This window comes from Rhinichthys klamathensis, unplaced genomic scaffold (genome assembly GCF_029890125.1).
Source record: "Rhinichthys klamathensis goyatoka isolate OS25496 unplaced genomic scaffold, OSU_Roscu_1.1 h1tg000462l_1, whole genome shotgun sequence".
NCBI classification, from domain to species: Eukaryota; Metazoa; Chordata; class Actinopteri; order Cypriniformes; family Leuciscidae; genus Rhinichthys; species Rhinichthys klamathensis.
Genome location: NW_026606951.1, coordinates 441,977 through 465,000, shown reverse-complemented (window position 1 = coordinate 465,000; position 23,024 = coordinate 441,977). Strand labels below are relative to the sequence as shown.

The 23,024-nt window shown below is 39.6% G+C and overlaps 1 protein-coding gene across 1 annotated transcript in view; it reads left to right on the top strand.

Annotated features, from left to right (window-relative positions):
* fsip1 (fibrous sheath interacting protein 1) overlaps positions 1 to 21,618 on the top strand; it is a 26,256-nt gene extending 4,638 nt beyond the window's left edge. Inside the window, exons 9-13 of the mRNA XM_056236710.1 lie at positions 761 to 880; positions 1,421 to 1,522; positions 8,033 to 8,188; positions 17,347 to 17,463; positions 21,496 to 21,618. Coding sequence (XP_056092685.1) covers positions 761 to 880; positions 1,421 to 1,522; positions 8,033 to 8,188; positions 17,347 to 17,463; positions 21,496 to 21,618 — 618 coding nt within the window. The remainder of the gene's footprint in view (positions 1 to 760; positions 881 to 1,420; positions 1,523 to 8,032; positions 8,189 to 17,346; positions 17,464 to 21,495) is intronic.
* Positions 21,619 to 23,024: the final 1,406 nt, after the last annotated feature.

The window sequence follows — 23,024 nt, the reverse complement described above, 5'->3', positions numbered from 1 at the left end:
TATAATCTGCTGAAGGTTTATTTATTCATATTTCAGCATAGATGAGCTCAGGATGAAAGCTCGTTTCTGCCGCGGAATAAAAAATAATAAAGATGCTTGCGAGTTTATGTCTCACAAATCTTAGAAAAAGAGTCAGAATTATGAGATAAAAAATGTCGCAATTATCTTTTTTTTATTTGTTTTATTTCTGCGCCAGAAACAAGCTTCATAACTACAGTCACGAACTAAAGTACAGAACAGGAGTCATATCTGAGTTATAAACATGGAGAGACATTTATTCATAACAGGACAGAATGGAATAATTGTAATGTAATTAAAACTGTTTCTCCACTAACAGTTCCAGATTCATCATCACTGCATGCTCTTCCTCAGTGTTTCTGTCTCGTTTTACAGCACAAATATCTAAACATTCTTAAATCAAGACACAGTTACTGGAGAAGAAGCAAAATGACCCCATTGGGGTACTAAAAGCACAAGTTTTAGTCATAAACTCACTTCATTTTGATCTATTTCTCTTCTTTAGTAATTTCGCTTCTCCAGTAAAGTATTTAAGAATGTTTAGATATTTGTGCTGGAAAACGAGACAGAAACACTGAGGAAGAACATGTTGATCAAAAAGCAAATGGTTGATGATCTGATTGACATGTGTGTGTGTGTGTGTGTGTGTGTGTGTGTGTGTGTGTGTGTGTGTGTGTGTGTTGTGTGTGTGTGTGTGCGTGTGTGTGTGTGTGTGTGTGTGTGTGTGTGTGTGTGTGTGTAGCTTGCAGGAGCGTCAGGGAACTCAGTCTTGCTCACACAACAGGAGAGAGAGAGAATAGAGGAACTACTGAGAGATCTGGAGGAAGAACAGAGTGATCCTGAACTACTGACTGATCCTCAGGTACACACTCACACACACTCACACACACACACACACACACACACACACACACACACACACACACACACACACACAACAGGAGAGAGAGAGAATAGAGGAACTACTGAGAGATCTGGAGGAAGAACAGAGTGATCCTGAACTACTGACTGAACCTCAGGTACACACACACACACACACACACACACACACACACACACACACACACACACACACACACAACAGGAGAGAGAGAGAATAGAGGAACTACTGAGAGATCTGGAGGAAGAACAGAGTGATCCTGAACTACTGACTGAACCTCAGGTACACACACACACTCACACACACACACACACACACACACACACACACACACACACACACACACACACACACAACAGGAGAGAGAGAGAATAGAGGAACTACTGAGAGATCTGGAGGAAGAACAGAGTGATCCTGAACTACTGACTGATCCTCAGGTACACACTCACACACACTCACACACACACACACACACACACACACACACACACACACACACACACACACACACACACACTCACTCACACACACACACACACACAACAGGAGAGAGAGAGAATAGAGGAACTACTGAGAGATCTGGAGGAAGAACAGAGTGATCCTGAACTACTGACTGATCCTCAGGTACACACTCACACACACACACACACACACAAATGTATTAATTTAAACAATGTAATAATTTAAGGCAGAAACAATGAGCTCACTGAAGTAATGAATACTTGTTTGTTAACAAATGATTATGACACTTAGAAAATATATCATTGGTGCGTGTTGATTCAGAGTTTATCAAGATTAGAATTAGTTAATGGATCTTCTAAAAGTGTCGTATAAACATGTGATTCGCCAATGACAGAATCACATCTGCTCGTTTCCATCTCGGAACAAAAAGGACTGCGACTTTTTATCTCACAATCCTGACTTTTCTCCTTTCACGCCCGAGTTCAGATCTGACCTCATTATTGTGAGATACAGCTGAAACAAATATATTATAAAGACTCATTACATGGAACGTGAGATATTTCAAGCCTTTATTTGTCATAATTGTGATGATTATGGCTTACAGATATGAAAACCTTTTCACAATATTCTAATTTTGAATTTGGGGTTTTCATAAGCTGTAAGCCATAATCATCACAATTATAACAAATAAAGGCTTGAAATATCTCACTTTGCATGTAATGAGTCTATATAATATATTAGTTTCACCTTTTAAGTTGAATTACTGAAAAAAATGTCTAAAAATTCTAGTTTTTCGAGTTTCACCTGTATAAAGTCAGAATTATGAGATGAAAAATAATGAGTATTTTATTTCCCCGTGGCTTGTATGGTCGGTGTTGGTTCCTCCGGCTGAAGCGGTGTCAGGCTTCTGGTGTCGGGTGTCACTGGCTGGTGTTTACGAGCTCTCCGCCGCAGGAACTGGCCTCAGCGTCCTTCTTTCCTTTGCTAACCGTTTTCTGTAATTATTGTTGTGAAAGCGAGCGGGATCGCAGATGCTCTTCCCGACGGAAGCTTCCTGTTATTGCAGGAGCTGTGGATGTTCAGCAGATGTTTGATGTCGTTTGGACTCGCAGCTCATTTCTGACATAATGAAGTCTCTCTGTGTGTGTGTGTGCGTGTGTGTGTGACTCTTTTACCCTGAGAGACTGAGACGCACAGCGGGATCAGTCTGAAATATTCCAGTTCGGGAGTAAATCGTTCACCAGACGGAGAGAGCGACCGGAGTGGAGGAGAGATTTCTGTGACTGAAGTCCAACACGCTGCCGAAAGTCTTTTCATTCAAGTCTCGGGAAACCCTTGAAAACAGCCATATTTACAAAGAGTATACTTGAAAAGTGCTTGACTTATTTAAATACAATATACACTCACCGGCCACTTTATTAGGTACCCCATGCTAGTAACGGGTTGGACCCCCTTTTGCCTTCAGAACTGCCTCAATTCTTCGTGGCATAGATTCAACAAGGTGCTGGAAGCATTCCTCAGGGAGTTTGGTCCATATTGACATGATGGCATCACACAGTTGCCGCAGATTTGTCGGCTGCACATCCATGATGCGAATCTCCCGTTCCACCACATCCCAAAGATGCTCTATTGGGTTGAGATCTGGTGACTGTGGAGGCCATTTTAGTACAGTGAACTCATTGTCATGTTCAAGAAACCAATTTGAAATGATTAGAGCTTTGTGACATGGTGGAAGTAGCCATCAGAGGATGGGTACATGGTGGCCATAAAGGGATGGACATGGTCAGAAACAATGCTCAGGTAGGCCGTGGCATTTAAACGATGCCCAATTGGCACTAAGGGGCCTAAAGTGTGCCAGGAAAACATCCCCCACACCATTACACCACCACCACCAGCCTGCACAGTGGTAACAAGGCATGATGGATCCATGTTCTCATTCTGTTTACGCCAAATTCTGACTCTAACATCTGAATGTCTCAACAGAAATCGAGACTCATCAGACCAGGCAACATTTCTCCAGTCTTCAACTGTCCAATTTTGGTGAGCTCTTGCAAATTGTAGCCTCTTTTTCCTATTTGTAGTGGAGATGAGTGGTACCCGGTGGGGTCTTCTGCTGTTGTAGCCCATCCGCCTCAAGGTTGTGTGTGTTGTGGCTTCACAAATGCTTTGCTGCATACCTCGGTTGTAACGAGTGGTTATTTCAGTCAAAGTTGCTCTTCTATCAGCTTGAATCAGTCGGCCCATTCTCCTCTGACCTCTAGCATCAACAAGGCATTTTCGCCCACAGGACTGCCGCATACTGGATGTTTTTCCCTTTTCACACCATTCTTTGTAAACCCTAGAAATGGTTGTGCGTGAAAATCCCAGTAAGTGAGCAGATTGTGAAATACTCAGACCAGCCCTTCTGGCACCAACAACCATGCCACGCTCAAAATTGCTTAAATCACCTTTCTTTCCCATTCTGACATTCAGTTTGGAGTTCAGGAGATTGTCTTGACCAGGACCACACCCCTAAATGCATTGAAGCAACTGCCATGTGATTGCTTGATTAGATAATTGCATTAATGAGAAATTGAACAGGTGTTCCTAATAATCCTTTAGGTGAGTGTACGGTGTAAGTTGTATTTTGGATGCCTTATATCTGCAACTTATATTAAAAACTCTTAAAAAATACTAAAGATATTGTTCTATAAGTGCGATCTCTGATTGTAGTCCCTGAAAACCAAAAAGTAGTGCTTGAAAAGTCCTGGAACTTCGTTTTACAGTTTCTGTACGAACCCTGAGAGATTCACAGTAATAAACAGAATCAATAAACACAATCACTTCATCAGATATTAGACACATTCAAATTCTAGAAAGACAATAGTGTAATTATTCACATTAATTCAGTTCAAGTTTTGTTCATGAGTGATTAAAGCTCGTCTCTGACCTGTCAGTAATGTTTTATTGAATTTTAGGATAATTTCTGATTAACTCTGCAAACACACAGATCCTCTATCATTATTAAAGATAAAGCTTCTTTTTGATAATGTTGGCCAGTTGTTGAAGTCGATTGAAAGGGGAGTAGCGCTGGTCTTCTCTCCTCTATTGTGTCGTATATCGAGAGAAACGCTTCAGGAACAGAACACATGTGGGCGGGGCTTGACTGTGTCTGATTGGATGGTTGTGGTTTGCTATTGGCTGAGCTCATGTGAGTGACAGGTTATAGCCCCGCCCACATCATCAGAGAAGAGAAGTTATTCTGATTCAGGATTACAAACACAATAATGATGTGCACCCATAAATCATTTAGAAGAGTCAATTATGATATGGTGATTTTACAGTATGACTGCGGTCCGATATCCACACCTTCTGTTGGAGTCGCACTTAATCTGTTTCTTCTCAAGTTCTCAAGTAAACTGCTTATTTGTTCAGAGCTGGAGGATTGTGTTTCCAGCCAAACACTGATTGGTGTGTTTCAACATCCTGACACACAACCGGACACAATCATCACTGGAAATGATCAACAAGATACACAATTTACACAACATGAGCCGTTTATATTACAATAAATACACTTCGTTAGACAGAATAAACGTTACACAACAATCCACTCGTCTTTTATATAATAAGACTATAATAAACTCTGAATCTACACGCACCAATGCTACATTTTTCTAAATGTCATAATCATTTGTTAAGAAACAAGTATTCATGACTTCAGTGAGCTCATTGTTTCTGCCTTAAATTATTACATTGTTTAAATTAATACATTTCTAGCTAACTGTGATTTTGTATGTACATTTCTGAAATACACTAGTGGACTCATGCACTTTCTGTAAAGCTGCTTAAATGATGTGTGTTCTCGAACATGCAGTTCTGGAATGACCGAGTGGAAATAAGCAGCTAATATCATGTGGCTCGTAATCCTGAATCAGAATAACATCTCTTCTCTTCTCTGATGATGTGGGCGGGGCTATAACCTGTCACTCACATGAGCTCAGCCAATAGCAAACCACAACCATCCAATCAATTCCCCACAGACACAGTCAAGCCCCGCCCACATGTGTTCTTGTTCCAGAAGCGATTCTCTCGATATACGACACAATAGAGGAGAGAAGACCAGCGCTTCTCCCCTTTCATGAGGACTTCTAATCATTTTAAGATTAAAGTTTGAAAACCTTCCACTGATTTTGATAGAATGTTTGAGAACGGCATCATCATCATGTATTTATAGTTTGTCTCATCTTCTTTACATATATTTATGGTCCATTCAGTCATGTGACTTCTCTGCGACCTCCAACGATCAGCACTTTTTCTTAATATCTTTGTTCTTGTGTTTTTCAAGAGAAAAAGTCTTGACTAATGCAGATTTTCAGACCAAAACCTGACTTTTCTTGTACTGTCTAAGTTATGTATTTCAGAAATGTACATATATGCAAATCACAGTTAGCAAAAAATGTGCTAATTTAAACAGTGTAATAGTTAAAGGCAGAAAGGATGAGCTCATGTTGTTCCTCTGAGCTCGCTCGTTATATGGAGATCTGTAATGATCCTGCACGCGGGCAGCGGGACAAGGCTGACCTCACGCTCGCCGCTCGGCCTGATGGGAGATTTGCTCATTGGGAAACAGAAGGACATTAGTCAAGACTTAGATATTTGGCTTTAACGGGATGTTGGACGAGCGATCATACAGTGTGACGTCCAGAAGCAGATGCCAGGTGCAAAGCAAAAAATCTGTGACCGACATTGAAATAAAGGGAAAAAAGTGTTATTGAGAAGCTTTCAGTCGAGGTGAACTCAAGTTTGCTTCACGATATATAAAGCCTGCGGAAAATAATCCCGCTTTCCCTTGATTTAAGAAGATTTTTCTGACCCAGTTGGAAGATGGTCTTGTTTTAAGCACTAACTCACTTCATTTTAATACAGAAAACAAGACTTAAAGTCCCCCTGTGGTGTAAATCCAGCGTTTAATGTTGTTTATGTGTCTATGTGGTGTTTAATACGCTTTAAGACACACCGTGTGTAAGTTCATAAGTCGACAGCATTGCTGAGTATTTCCTCCTTAAAACTGCAGTGAACCAAAGACAGTCTCAAACACACGGTTTGAAATCGCTGGTGTTTCTGACGTCACAAACGACCTTGTAACCAATCAGATCAATGTGTGATCGTCAACCAGTGGATCTCTGAGCTGAGGGAGTGAGTGGAGGCGGGGCTCATTTGCATATTCATAGAACCACGCATACTAAATGAGGCGAGGGTGTCGAGTTACATTCAAGATATTTTAAGGCATTAAGACGTTTTTTTTCAAGGAAAAAAACGCTTAAATATGTAATTTCGGTGATTAAGGATGAGTTTTAAGGGATACAACTATTGACTACAGGGACTTTAATATCTTCAGTCATCTTGCGTTTTACAGTAAATGTGTCTTGAGTTACCGTAACCCTCTGGTGCGCTTCGCGCGTCGGTCAAAAGAGTTTTTTTTTTTTTTACTTTGATAATGTTTTTTATTTAATATTTTGTATTTGTAAGGGATTTTTTATATTCAATTATATTTACGCTGTATTTATAATCCATTTATTCACTTTTTGAGCATAGACCTGAAAATTAAATTTCCAACTTAAACTGTGGTAAATCTTGAACGCTTTAGAGCGACAGACTGAAGTTTGATCTCTTCTCAAACACGACACTCGGCAGATTATTGATGAGGTGAAAAAAGTGAACTTAAAAAAAGTTACAAAATTTTACGTGTATTGTTATGAAAAATGCACAAAAATACTATTTTGAATTCTGCATGTGTTCCGCATGTGAGTCTGATCCATAGACTGTAAAAAATATGGACAAAGCGTCTGTGACGTCACCCATAGACTTTCTGAAGAACGGTTTTGAGGCTGTTTATGGGGGGTATGGGCGGTGCCATCTTGGAAAATCTTACGATATTTCAAATACAAATGTTCAGAAAGGATACAGAGGTGGTGTGATGTGTTGTGTCAGATCATGGCCGAGACGTCAGATTTCAGGAATTCCACTCGGCGCAGCCCGTTATCAGCTGTCAATCACGCGCTTATTTGTCATACATTTTATATCTAAATACGATCTAAACTACCGAGTTAGAAAAAAATTCACCCCCCTCACAGTTGTCAGGCAATCGGGACCTATCCAAAAATACAATAAAAGTCCATGGGACCAACATGTAAACATACAAATTTATGCTGTGAAAACGGACATTTTAACATATGCGGTCTATGGATATTTGCTCCCTTTTGGGACCTCCCTCTAGCGGATTTTCGATGTATTGCAGTTTTTCGCACTTCCGGGTAGGCTTCATTTTTCAGATTAGAATGTTGCCGCTTGGTCTGATCTCAGTAGACGAGCGTTCAGTGAGTGTGTGTTCGGCTGCAGTTCCACACGCTTCCACTAGAGGAAACTCTCCTTAATTTCCAGTGCGTCGTTTCTGAGCGCGAGCAGCTCCAGTGGGACCAGTTAACCTGTTCAGATCATGGCCAGGGTGTGTGTGTGTTCACAGCAAGTGCCAAAACCTTTACCAAGTTTCGTACCATTCCGATAAAGTAAAAAAATTAAACCCCCTTCATTTGTGCTGGAAAAAAATTCTTGTTGTAGATCATTTTGATCAAGTCCGTGTTGATTATCACGTGACTCGTTTCTCTAACGCAGTTCTCCTGTGTGTTTCAGGCGTTCCCGTCGTCTCTCGCAGCCGGTGAAGGTTTCAGTCCCGACCCGTCTGAACTCCACAGTCTCCGCCACATCGACTCCAGGCTCCAGCTGCTACTTCCTGTTCATCACTTCCTGTCTGTGGGCAGCCGCTGTTCAGAACACACTCCGTCTCAGGTGCCGCCTGCTTTCACTGAGGTCCTCTTCACCTGTCTCGTCACTCGCATTCAGTGTTGGGTGTAACTAATTACTATTGAGGGTTTTCTGTTAGCGGCCCCTAAGTTAATAACTAGGGATTTAGAAAGTAATTAGTAACTAGTAATTAATTACTTGTTTAGAGTAACTTACCCAACACTTCTCTGCGGATCATTTATGGTGTTTGTGGAGTCAAGTCACCTTCATTTATACAGCAGTTTATATATGTATGTTATATATATGGAGCAGTAACAAACAGCAGTTTGATCTGAATCGTAATAAACCGATATTTAAAATACCCGCATCTGGAATGGATCTGTGTGATGTGGTCATGAGTACCAGTAGCTCATCTCCACACCAGGCCAAGGCTGGAGAAGGGTCGTAAATAATGAAACTTCGAGCTTCATCTCTGCTGTGATTCAGCCGCTGGAAACTCTGGCGAGAGCGTTCACTGGTTTCAGGAGTTTCGAGGACAGAGGCTTGAGTTTCTGTTGCTTCAGTCGCTCGCGTTCAGAACGAGTGAGAATCTCTAATTACCACCTAAACAACGAGCGGATCCTGTTTCTGCGCACACTGCATAAAGTGATGTTCTTCCTCAGTGTTTCTGTCGTGCACAAGTACCTAAATATTACTAAAAGTCCCCTGTAGTCAATCATTGTATCTCTTAAAACTCATCTTTAATCACCAAAATGACATTTAAATGTTTTATTCCTCTTTATGCTTTAAAATACCTTGAATGTAACTCGACACCCTCGCCTCATTTAGTATGCACGGCTCTATGAATATGCAAATGAGCCCCGCCTCCACTCACTCCCTCAGCTCAGAGATCCACTGGTTGACGATCACACGTTGATCTGATTGGTTACAAGGTCGTTTGTGACGTCAGAAACACCAGCGATTTCAAACCGTGTTTTTGAGACTGTCTTTGGTTCACTGCAGTTTTAAGGAGGAAATACTCAGCAATGCTGTCGACTTATGAACTTACACATGGTGTGTCTTAAAGCGTATTAAACACCACATAGACACACAAACAACATTAAACGCTGGATTTACACCACAGGGGGACTTTAAAATCAAAAGGCATTTACATGAGAAGCTAAGTGACTTAAGTCATTATATTAAGTCTAGTTTACTGAAAAATAAAGTGAGTTTGTGCCTAAAACAAGAACAGATATCTGGCAATGGAGTCAGAAAAATACACACGGTTTCCCTTTGAAATGAATTTTTCTGACTCTCTGACTTCTGACAAACTCACTTCATTTTTCAGTAAACAAGACTTAAATCAAGATACAAGCAAAATGACTTCAGATATTAAGAATGTTTAGATATTTGGACTGGAAACCAGAGTAACTCCAGAGTAAGAGTGTGTGTGTGTGTGTCTCGTGACTCTGGCTCTGCTCCTGCTTCCACGTCGGCGAACACGAGATCCTGTTTCAGAAGAGAAGCGCCGTCTCTGCAGTGAGAGCAGTCTGGGCCACACACCATTATAGCATTTATTAATCATTTGAATTCCTTTTTAGTTTTGTAGTTTTAGTAAATTTGCCATTTTTTATTTCTATATACACTACCAGTCAAAAGTTTTGGATTGGTAAGATTTTTAATGTTTTTAAAAGACGTCTCTTCTGCTCACCAAGCCTGCGTTTATTAGATTAAAAATACACAAAAAAACAGTAAAACAGTGAAATATTATTATAATGTAAATCAGCTGTTTTCTATGTGAATATACAGTAAAGTGTAATTTATTCCTGTGATCAAAGCTGATGTTCAGCATCATTTCTCCAGTCTTCAGTGTCACATGATCCTCCAGAAATCACTCTAATATGATGATCTGATGCTCCAGAAACATTTATGATTATTATCAGTGTTGAAAACAGTTATTTACATTTTTATTTCAGGATTCTTTGATGAATAGAAAGTTGAAAATAAAAAGCGTTTATTTGAAATAGAATCTTTAAGAAAGTTCAGCTTTAATCACAGGAATAAATTACATTTTAAAATATAACATTTTTAAATTATCATAATATTTAACAATATTACTGTTTTTTTTGTCAATATCAAATAAACACAGCCTTGAAGAGACAAAATCTTACCGATCCCAAACTTTTGACTGGTGGTGTAGCTTTAGATTATTTTTAAGTTTTTGTCATTTTAGTGCTTCGACTTATTCCAGTTCTATTCTAGATGCACGCATTTATAGAACAAACGTGTGTTTAGTGGTTGTGAGCGGCAGACGGTAGACCTGATGAACACACACGCGTGTGAGAACGAGCTGCAGTCTTTCCTTCACATCCCATGAACACTTTCAGTTTCTTACCAGTGCTTTAGACCATCACTGAGAACAGAGAGGTGTCAATCAAAGAGACGGAGCAGGAAGTGACATCAGGTCATCGCTACAAGAGCTGAAATTATCTAAATATATGCTTTATATTCAGATTTTTTATTTATTAAGTTTATTTGTATAGGGACAGTACAAAAAAACATGATCCCAGTCAAAACTGGAAAATATGTATTGCACATAGAGAGTATAGCAAGAGCTAATCTGCATCTCAGGTCCCTAGGAAGGCTTTTCTAATAAAAAAATAAAAAAAATACAATAAAAAAACTACGACTCATAGAATAAAACTACCACAATGTGTCACTTACAGACAATCAAATACCTACCTAAAATTATACATATCAGAAATGAGCTTACAACTCAAGCTTAAAACTTTAACATCACAATACACTTTTATGTTACATTACACTTTAATAAAAAATAAAAAAAAACTTTTACATTACATTACACTTTTACATACTAAAATGATTACATTTAAATATGCGTGCAGTTCTGGTTTATTTTAAACCACCGTTTTAACTTCAGTGTAAAGGACTTTATTTCAGGTATTACCTTAAACTAGTGGTTCTCAACGGGGGCGGTACCGCCGCCCAGGGGGCGTTCAGAGAACAACGGGGGGCGTTGGAAGCAAGATTTTTGAAAGGGGGGCGTTCAGGTGTTAATGGGGGGCGTTCATGAGTTTAAATATAACGCAAATTTTTGTTCATTTACTTTTATTAATTTTAAGCATTTAATAATTTATTTGTAATAAACACTTTAAGTGGGCTATTTATATGTAAAATTATGTTGTAAAACATATGCGCAGAACGTGAGGTCATATTGTGTGTGCGCGTCTATGGTGCACGTAGAAAAATTCGTCAGCACAGCAGCCTCTCAAAAAAAAACAAAAAAAAAACATTCGTCCACTCTACTCCTGACCGCAAGTCCACCGTCATTGTTGTAGGTAGGCACTATGCAGTTTTTTTTGTGTTCATTTCTATTGCATTACCATTGAAAGCAGTACCAATAATGTCAAAAATATGATGTGCAGTCAAGTTTGGGTGTGTGTATGCTGTTTAAATGAGTGTTCTCACCGATACGCTTGTTGTGATTAGCGGAGTTTTGACGAGTTGTATTTTGACGACTAGAATCCAGCGCTGAGTACAATCATGCAGCGGAGTAATGGAAAGTTGACAAGCCATTAAAAAGTATTGACTTAAGAAACACTTATTTTCAATAAATCATGTTCCCATTCACACTAAATTCTATTTATAAGGTAAAACTTTTTAAAAAAAAAAACATTTTTAGTCATTATCAACCCCAATGCCTAATGCCAAAATGTTTTATTTGTTCACCAAGTAATTTACTGGTCAGAAATTTTTTGTTAACTCGCAAGACAGTAAGGAGAAAATGACAATTTGATGGATAATTTAAATATATTCTGTTTTCACATTTTGGTAATGTAATAATTCCGCCATCACATCTGAGCGCGAAACGCTGCTTGGATAGTTTCAAGATAGTTAAAAAATAATTAATAATACAATAATAATTGAATTTAATTTAATTAATCATATGTGTTTATTCTTGTTATTTTTTTTTTACTGATTATGAACACAAATTAATCACGACAAACCAAATTAATTGTATTAATTATGCCATTGATGAAAACCAGCTGATACCAAGGTATTTTAGGCCTACAATTCTAACATAATTTTTCATGAAAATCAGGATTGTATTTATTTTTCGAAAGTAAGGTTAATGTAAGTAGCTTCTTGCAATACTCTCCTAAATGAGTAATAAAACCTGCATCCAAACATTACCGCTTTAATGACCGTCCTTTATTTTTCAGTGCATTTGTTTTACAAATATATATTACTGTCATGGGATTAATATTATAACTCTGACCTGGATATTGGATAGGGGGCGCTGGCCCAAAAAAGGTTGAGAACCACTGCCTTAAACTCATTTGGCAGCAGGTTCCAGAGTTTGGAGCGCTCTACAGAAAAGGCTCTTTGCCCTTGTGTAGTCTTACGAAAGTTAATCCTACAATTACCACCTGCCGAACTCCTAGTGATTCTATTTGTATCATCCTGTCTCTTTATCAATGTACATAAGACTGATGGTGCCTTATTGTGCAAACATTTAAAAATCAATTTTATATATGACAGGTTCTTAAAACTCGCAAAACTTAGCATATTCGTTTTTTTTAAAACATTGCAGTGATTCCATTGATTTGGCTTTTTATCCATTATTTTTAGAGCTCGATTATATAACATTTCAATTTTTTTTATTAAGGAATCACTTGTTTGAGTCCAAACTGTAATACAGTATGAAATGCGGGAGAATATCATTGCATGCATAAACAAACAGGGCCGGCTCTAGACTCACTCTATAGTCACTCCAAAACTTCAATAAGCAAATTATGACTTGAACTGTAATAAATTGTTTATACAAATGCTAAAAAAGAACGTTCAAGGATATTTCAATCATCCTACATAGTTGCATTGTTTAAATACATATTATCTGACCATGTAACTTGTAGTAGATAAATTACAATTACTACCACCACTACTATTATTACTAATCCATTAGGCTGCTAAAAGGCTAGGGGGGTACGGGGGCACAAAATTTTGTGCATTTTAATGTTAAATTCATCAATCTGGTGCACTTTGAGAGTTCAAAATTAAAAGCTCCAACCCATATTCAGTGTTCAAATTAAACAAAGAAAAATTAGTGTCTGTCTACATTACATAATAATAGTTATAATATTAATCCCATGATAATACTCATTGTAAAACAATGCACTGAAAAATAAAGGAAACTTTCATAAGTTTTGTACTAATTTCTATACTAATAGAAAGAGTATTTTTCTGTACTTCACTTTAAAGATGTGATTGGGCCAGCCCAGTGTCAATCAAGAAAACAACCAATGGGCCGCTGATCTACGCGTTTCATGCGGTGTCAGAAAAATAGCTTTTTTTTTACCAATGCATTACACCAGCACTAACCCAGCGCCGCCGATTAAGCAAAACAAAACGAATGGGCTATTTCTATTTTAGCCCCCGGACGCTTTTTTGCTTTATCTATCTTTTTCGACGACAACTCACTACTCGTGCCTGTTCGCTCCGCGCTCACGGTGCCCGCGCCCGCTCGCGATATTATTGGACGGGGGTCCCCTGTCAAAATTATATGATGAAATCTTATGAGGGCGCCTACTCCGCTACACATACCGGTATACCCACTTTTTGCGCCACTGGCAGGCTTATGTAATTGCTCCACTCGTTGCAGTGTTAATGAAGTACAATAAAAGCGGAAAGTTCCTTACGCGGCTCTGGCAAGGCGCTTGCGCCCTTAGCATTTGCCTATACTGCCTATGCCACGGGCCGGCCCTGCACTGTATATATCGCAGGCTATAATGCTAATTTAAATGTGTCATGAAAATTCGGCCATCCGTCACAAAGGTAACTTTCACCGTGTCTAGACCTGGCGTGAGCTGCCAGGCCCGTTTCTAGTGCTTTAGTGTGTTAAGCGCCCTCAAACGAAAGCTATGCTGTCAACATTGGATGCGACAAAGGGGCGACGCTACACAACAAATGACCAACAGTAAACTGATCGCGCGCGCGCTCTACTCTTGTTTCTGACGCACTTCAAGCACTCGCTGGGCAGGGGAAGATTGATGCGCTGGACCGGAGTCGGGGGACTTAGTTAAGTTTTTGTGGAGTTGGTTTGCTTTATTTTGTAGTATTTCGAATTAATGGTTTTAAAATAGTATTAGTAAAAAAAAAATCAAAAAAAAAAAATCACTCGTTCACTCATATTGGCGCCCCTATTGAGTGGTGGCGCCCTTAGCATTTGCCTATACCGCCTATGCCACGGGCCGGCCCTGTAAACAAATGTGCTGCCTCAATTAAGATATAATTTCTAATAAGTCGGAAACAATTTAGATTAATCCTTACCATTTTTGAGAGCTTTTTTATGTTTATCAAATTTAAGTTGTGAGTCTAAAACAACACCTAAAAAATTAAACTCATCTACCTCCTCTATTTCTTTGTTATTTACTCGAATTATTACTTTTTCTTTTTGCTTACGATTAGAAAAGCACATAAAGACAGTTTTCTTAACATTCAGAGTTAGATGATTTTCCTGGAGCCATGTAGATATCCTTTCCATTTGTTCATTTAAAACTGCAGCAACCTTGGCAGATGACTTAGCCGATGTGTAAATAACTGTGTCATCTGCATAAAGCTAACATTCAACATCTGGACAACAACAAGCTAGGTCATTTATAAACAAACTGAAAAGCAAGGGGCCTAGAATTGAACCTTGTGGTACGCCCATTTTGTTTCTTATAAACAATGATTTCGTATTATCAATTTTGACACACTGATCTCTGAACCACTCAATTGAACGTTTACTAAAATTAAATGCACTTGATTTAGATAAAAGAATAGTGTGGTTAACTGTGTCAAATGCCTTTTTTAGGTCAATGAATACTGCTCCCATCACAAGTCCCTGACCCAAAGAGTGTCTCGCTTTTTCCAAGAAATAGCATATAGCTGTTTCGGTGGAATGCTGGGCTCTAAAACCAAATTGATGTTTATGTAGGAAATTATTACTCTCTAGATAGTTTATTAATTGTTCAGCCACAACCTTCTCCAAAACCTTTGACATAACCGGCAAGATTGATATTGGTCAATAACTTGTAATCAGGCTTGGATCCCCTGATTTAAAGAGCGGTGTAACCAGTGGCGTAACTATCGGTAAGCAGGGTACGCGGTTGCTTACGGGCCCGGACCAATCAGGGGCCCGCTTGACTGGAAGATATTGATTGACAGCCGGGGCCCCCTATCGCATATTACTACTTTTAGTTTGATCGCATTTAACTTTATCACGATTTTGTTTTAAATAAATAATGACAACAACATATTTTACAGATCATTAAATACATGTGTGAAACGAACAATCATGGATTTTGGTGTAATTTGTTTTGAGCTGGGACTGGGGAATCCCCGGGTCGGCTGTTTAACGTTACACGCGCGCGCCACTTCATGCGTTTTCTCAGATCGGATAGCTACTGATTTATCAAAACGATTCCATTTAGAGCTGGTCACATAAATGTGTTTTTGCAAAACAGATATAAATCCGATCTTCAATTTCCGCGCTATATGCAGATTTAATAGAGTTCACGTCACCGAAAGCAACAGATAAGCTGCATTTTATTGATCATCAGCTAAAATTTCTAAATCGAAGACCGCAATTAGAGAGAGCGGCAACAGTACTGGTAAGATCATTTCGTTTCTTTACTTTTTATGAAGATGATTGTGTGTTAAGCGAGCGTCTGCGACTTACTTTCACTTTGATTTGCGATAGTTTGTGCGTTGGCTTGATGAATAGATGCTCATCTGCGGTGATGCGTGTTGTTGCAGAAGCGTCGTCATTTCTGACTATGACATATAGCCTATAACACGCTCTCACACGTTTATTTTTTTAGCATTTTTAGAGGAGTAAAATTGACATATGTGGTTTCAACAACCAGATGCATTTACACTTGTCCAGTGTCGTCTGGAATGCGGCCCAGACCTCCTCCTGAAGTGGTTTGAGCGACCGGATTCAAATCCGTCTCGAATGCGTTTCGAAATTTACACCTGGTCTTTTCACGATCGGATAGCTATACGATCACAGAAAAAGCATGAAGTGGCCAGGTGTAAACAGTTCCTTGCGTATTGCATGCAAAAGCCCACTCGTGGACATTGCGTCATCACGTGTTGTAGTAGGGGGCCCGCCTTGATAATCCTGCATAAGGGCCCGGTGTTGGCTCGTTACGCCACTGGGTGTAACTACAGCCTTTTTCCATGTATTGGGGAAAACACAGTCTCTAATTGATACATTTGTCAGATGAGTTAACGGACCTATCATCACTGAGCTATATTTTTTTTTATCAAATTAATATCTAAATTGTAAACATCTTTTGCTGTTTAATTCGGTAGAAGCTTTACAATTTCAGTTATTCTTTTTTCTTCAATCTCCTTAATAAAAAATGAATTTGGTAGCTCATCCTCCACCTTACTATCTAATGGTATTAGTTTAAAATTTTGAGCCAATTCATCTACTGAACTTATAAAATATGTATTAAACTCATGTGCTAGAAAACTTTTATCATCAATTACTTTTCCATCTATTTGTACCTCTTTAATTGTTTGCTGCTTTTGAGTTTTATTTGTTAAATTATTTCATTGTTTCCATAGGGTTGAGCTTTGAATTTTGCATTCTCTATTATTTGTGTATAATGTGATACTTTTGACTTCCGTAATTCTTGTACTACTTTATTTCTGAGACTTTTATAGATTAAAATATCTGTATTTAATTTAGAGGATAAAGCCATTTTTAAAGCCAGGTCTCTTTTTTTCATAAGATTACGAATATCACTATTTATCCATGGTAATGATACATTTTTCCTTGTATCATATGTGACACGTATATATATCTCTGTGCATTTCAGGAGGAGAATCATGTTCATTTCATTCATTAAGTGCTGTAAAGTCAACATACACACACACATGAAACACCACACACACACACACACGCTACTCCTGTCCGTATTCAGCATTCAGCCGCTTGGTCTGCATGTAACTTTGATTTATCGGCTCGGCTTTTAATCTTACTATAAGTTTTATGTGTGTTTGAGACTTCTCTCAACCTTTTGCCACACATGACTCCGAATCAAATCAACCCGAAACTTCACTTGTAATTAAATTATTCCACAAAATGTCGTTTTCCATTTGTTTTTTAGTTACTCTGGAAATGAAATCTCATGACTGTTCTTTAGGGGAGTCTGGAGGAGGACGCCGGTGACCGAGTCCTGTGGGACGCGAGATTGAGACGAGAAGAAGAGAAACGCCTGAGAGAAATCCAGCAGGAGCTGCAGATCCTGGAGGAGAGAAGCGTGAGTTCAGACGATTCATTCGACTCATTCAGACTCAGACGACTCATTTAGACCCAGACGACTCAGTTCATGAGTTCCTACCATTCAGACTCAGACGACTCTGTTCATGAGTTCAGTCCAATCATTAGACTCATTCAGACTCAGACGACTCAGTTCATGAGTTAATACGACTCATTCAGACTCAGTTCATGAGTTCAGACGACTCATTCAGACTCAGACGACTCAGTTCATGAGTTCAGATGACTCATTCAGACTCAGACGACTCAGTTCATGAGTTCAGACGACTCATTCAGACCCAGACGACTCAGTTCATGAGTTCAGACGACTCATTCAGACTCAGACGACTCTGTTCATGAGTTCATACGACTCATTCAGACTCAGATGATCCAGCAGGAGCTGCAGATCCTGGAGGAGAGAAGCGTGAGTTCAGACGATTCATTCGACTCATTCAGACTCAGACGACTCATTTAGACCCAGACGACTCAGTTCATGAGTTCATACCATTCAGACTCAGACGACTCTGTTCATGAGTTCAGTCCAATCATTAGACTCATTCAGACTCAGACGACTCAGTTCATGAGTTAATACGACTCATTCAGACTCAGTTCATGAGTTCATACGACTCATTCAGACTCAGACGACTCATTCAGACTCAGTTCATGAGTTCATACGACTCATTCAGACTCAGACGACTCAGTTCATGAGTTCATACGACTCATTCAGACTCAGACGACTCTGTTCATGAGTTCATACGACTCATTCAGACTCAGACGACTCAGTTCATGAGTTCAGACGACTCATTCAGACTCAGACGACTCATTTCATGAGTTCAGACGACTCATTTAGACTCAGACGACTCAGTTCATGAGTTCATACGACTCATTCAGACTCAGTTCATGAGTTCATACGACTTATTCAGACTCAGACGACTCTGTTAATGAGTTCAGACGACTCATTCAGACTCAGACGACTCAGTTCATGAATTCATACGACTCATTCAGACCCAGACGACTCAGTTCATGAGTTCATACGACTCATTCAGACTCAGTTCATGAGTTCAGACGACTCATTCAGACTCAGACGACTCAGTTCATGAATTCATACGACTCATTCAGACCCAGACGACTCAGTTCATGAGTTCATACGACTCATTCAGACTCAGTTCATGAGTTCAGACGACTCATTCAGACTCAGACGACTCAGTTCATGAGTTCATACGACTCATTCAGACTCAGTTCATGAGTTCAGACGACTCATTCAGACTCAGACGACTCAGTTCATGAGTTCAGACGACTCATTCAGACTCAGACGACTCAGTTCATGAGTTCAGACGACTCATTCAGACTCAGACGACTCAGTTCATGAGTTCAGACGACTCATTCAGACTCAGACAACTCAGTTCATGAGTTCAGACGACTCATTCAGACTCAGACGACTCAGTTCATGAGTTCAGACGACTCAGAAGACTCAGAAGACTCAGTTCATGAGTTCAGACGACTCATTCAGACTCAGACGACTCAGTTCATGAGTTCAGACGACTCATTCAGACCCAGACGACTCAGTTCATGAGTTCAGACGACTCATTCAGACTCAGACGACTCAGTTCATGAGTTCAGACGACTCATTCAGACTCAGACGACTCAGTTCATGAGTTCATACGACTCATTCAGACTCAGTTCATGAGTTCAGACGACTCATTCAGACTCAGACGACTCTATTCATGAGTTCATACGACTCATTCAGACTCAGACGACTCAGTTCATGAGTTCAGACGACTCATTCAGACTCAGACGACTCAGTTCATGAGTTCATACGACTCATTCAGACTCAGTTCATGAGTTCAGACAACTCATTCAGACTCAGACGACTCTGTTAATGAGTTCAGACGACTCATTCAGACTCAGACGACTCAGTTCATGAGTTCAGACGACTCATTCAGACTCAGAAGACTCAGTTCATGAGTTCAGACGACTCATTCAGACTCAGACGACTCAGTTCATGAGTTCAGACGACTCATTCAGACCCAGACGACTCAGTTCATGAGTTCAGACGACTCATTCAGACTCAGACGACTCAGTTCATGAGTTCATACGACTCATTCAGACTCAGTTCATGAGTTCAGACGACTCATTCAGACTCAGACGACTCTATTCATGAGTTCATACGACTCATTCAGACTCAGACGACTCATTTCATGAGTTCAGACGACTCATTTAGACTCAGACGACTCAGTTCATGAGTTCATACGACTCATTCAGACTCAGTTCATGAGTTCATACGACTTATTCAGACTCAGACGACTCTGTTAATGAGTTCAGACGACTCATTCAGACTCAGACGACTCAGTTCATGAATTCATACGACTCATTCAGACCCAGACGACTCAGTTCATGAGTTCATACGACTCATTCAGACTCAGTTCATGAGTTCAGACGACTCATTCAGACTCAGACGACTCAGTTCATGAATTCATACGACTCATTCAGACCCAGACGACTCAGTTCATGAGTTCATACGACTCATTCAGACTCAGTTCATGAGTTCAGACGACTCATTCAGACTCAGACGACTCAGTTCATGAGTTCATACGACTCATTCAGACTCAGTTCATGAGTTCAGACGACTCATTCAGACTCAGACGACTCAGTTCATGAGTTCAGACGACTCATTCAGACTCAGACGACTCAGTTCATGAGTTCAGACGACTCATTCAGACTCAGACGACTCAGTTCATGAGTTCAGACGACTCATTCAGACTCAGACAACTCAGTTCATGAGTTCAGACGACTCATTCAGACTCAGACGACTCAGTTCATGAGTTCAGACGACTCAGAAGACTCAGAAGACTCAGTTCATGAGTTCAGACGACTCATTCAGACTCAGACGACTCAGTTCATGAGTTCAGACGACTCATTCAGACCCAGACGACTCAGTTCATGAGTTCAGACGACTCATTCAGACTCAGACGACTCAGTTCATGAGTTCAGACGACTCATTCAGACTCAGACGACTCAGTTCATGAGTTCATACGACTCATTCAGACTCAGTTCATGAGTTCAGACGACTCATTCAGACTCAGACGACTCTATTCATGAGTTCATACGACTCATTCAGACTCAGACGACTCAGTTCATGAGTTCAGACGACTCATTCAGACTCAGACGACTCAGTTCATGAGTTCATACGACTCATTCAGACTCAGTTCATGAGTTCAGACAACTCATTCAGACTCAGACGACTCTGTTAATGAGTTCAGACGACTCATTCAGACTCAGACGACTCAGTTCATGAGTTCAGACGACTCATTCAGACTCAGAAGACTCAGTTCATGAGTTCAGACGACTCATTCAGACTCAGACGACTCAGTTCATGAGTTCAGACGACTCATTCAGACCCAGACGACTCAGTTCATGAGTTCAGACGACTCATTCAGACTCAGACGACTCAGTTCATGAGTTCATACGACTCATTCAGACTCAGTTCATGAGTTCAGACGACTCATTCAGACTCAGACGACTCTATTCATGAGTTCATACGACTCATTCAGACTCAGACGACTCCCCCCCCCTCAGTGCTAGTAAAGCAGGGTTTTCTGTCTGTCAGATGTTTAGTCTGAAGCGCTGAGTTCCTGTCGACAGTGTGGAGAGACAGACGGCAGAGCTGCGGAGACTGTCTGGTGTGAACGACTGATTTATGATCAGAAGATCTGCAGTATTTCTCTGTATTTCCACTCAACTTCATAATGATGTCACTCAAAGAACGCAAGATCCAAAATGTGATCTAGATTATAGATGAAGTTGTATTGAAAAATGATCTAAATACTCTCTAGGTTATTAACCCGGTCATGTGATCATAGGTCATCGTTTACTCTCTCTCCTTCATCTGTGTGTCCGGATCTAAACACACACTACTTCACTAGAGTGTGAGTGTGTGAGAGTGTGTGAGAGTGTGTGTGTGTGTGTGTGTGTGTGTGTAACAGCCGTCGTGTTGTATCTGGTTGTCCAGCTGCTCATGTCCTGCTCCTCCTCTCAGGCGTCGTGTCTGTCGGAGGATGATCTGAGGAATCTCCTGCTGGAGTGTGAAGACGAGCTCCTCCGATCTCCTGCTCCCGGGACGCCTCCAGCTGACGCACCGAGGGACTCAACACTGGGATAACACGGAGAAGCAGGCGTGAAATATGAGGAAGAATGTTCTTCTGTTTTATATTTTGCAAAATGCTTTTAAAGTTGCACAATAAGTGCATGAAAGTGTGTTTGTCATTGTGTGTCTGATGTGTTTGCCAGCGTCAGTATCTCAATCCGACTGAAGAACACATGAAATGGAATGTAAGTGGAAAAAAAATAAAATGTTCCTTTTCAAAAATCAAACCAATATGTCTTTTTATTCATGTCATGAGCTTTTGATTAAACCCCCTAAAAAATGTATGGATCAAATCCATCTGAACAGTCTGACCTTGTTCTTTTCTTTCCTCATAAACGGGTTAGAGAACCCGAGATAACCTTGAGTTATGGCTCATAAACGTCACACGTACATACACTACTGTTCAAAATACATGTTTTTAAAGAAATTCATTTTATCCAGCATTAAATTGATCAAAAATGCCAAGATTTCTAATTCAAACGAATGCTGCTTCAAAATTTGTTCATCAAAAAATCCTGAAAAATTAAATTTATTAATAAATATTCCTCATAAATCTGAAGCATCGCAACTGTTCAACACTGATAATAATCATAAATGTTTCTTGAGCATCAGATCCTCATATTAGAGTGATTTCTGGAGGATCATGTGACACTGAAGACTGGAGAAATGATGCTGAAATTCAGCTTTGATCACAGGAATAAATTACACTTTACTGTATATTCACGTAATAATATTTTTTTTATAAATGCAGCCTTGATGCTCTTCGGTCATTTTTGACAGAAACATTTTACGTTTTTTTTATTTTTTTTATTTTTTTTTTTATACTTCATCGGGATGGTACAAAACTTGGTAAAGGTTTTGGCACTTGCAAAAAAAGTTACAGAATTTTACGTTTATTGTTTTAAAAACTGCACAAAAATACTATTTTTAATTTTTCCAAGTTTTTCTAAAAGAGATCAAACTTCAGTCTGTCGCTCTAAACGTTCAAGATTTACCAGTTTAAGTAGGACATTTATTTTCAGGTCTATGCTCAAAAAGTGAATAAATGGATTATAAATACAGCGAAAATATAATTTAGTAACAAAATACAAAATATTTAATAAAAAACATTATCGAACTATAATATAGTGCAATCATTTCATTGAAATAAAACTTTTTTTGTTGTTGACAAAAGTCGTGTCCCGAGATGAAATGGTACATATGAAATGTTGTATGCCGAGGGTAACGTGAGTCTCAGTGTCCGTGCGCGTGAATGTGCCGTGCGCGTGAATGTGGCGTCGTGTTCATACGGACGTGTTTCAGCGACTCCGGCATTCCCAGCATTCCTGACCTTGAAGGTGAACCGTGCGTTTGTGGATAAACGAACCCAGGATTAACTGTGAAAGATTGAGACGATATAAGAATACTCTTTTGACCAAATT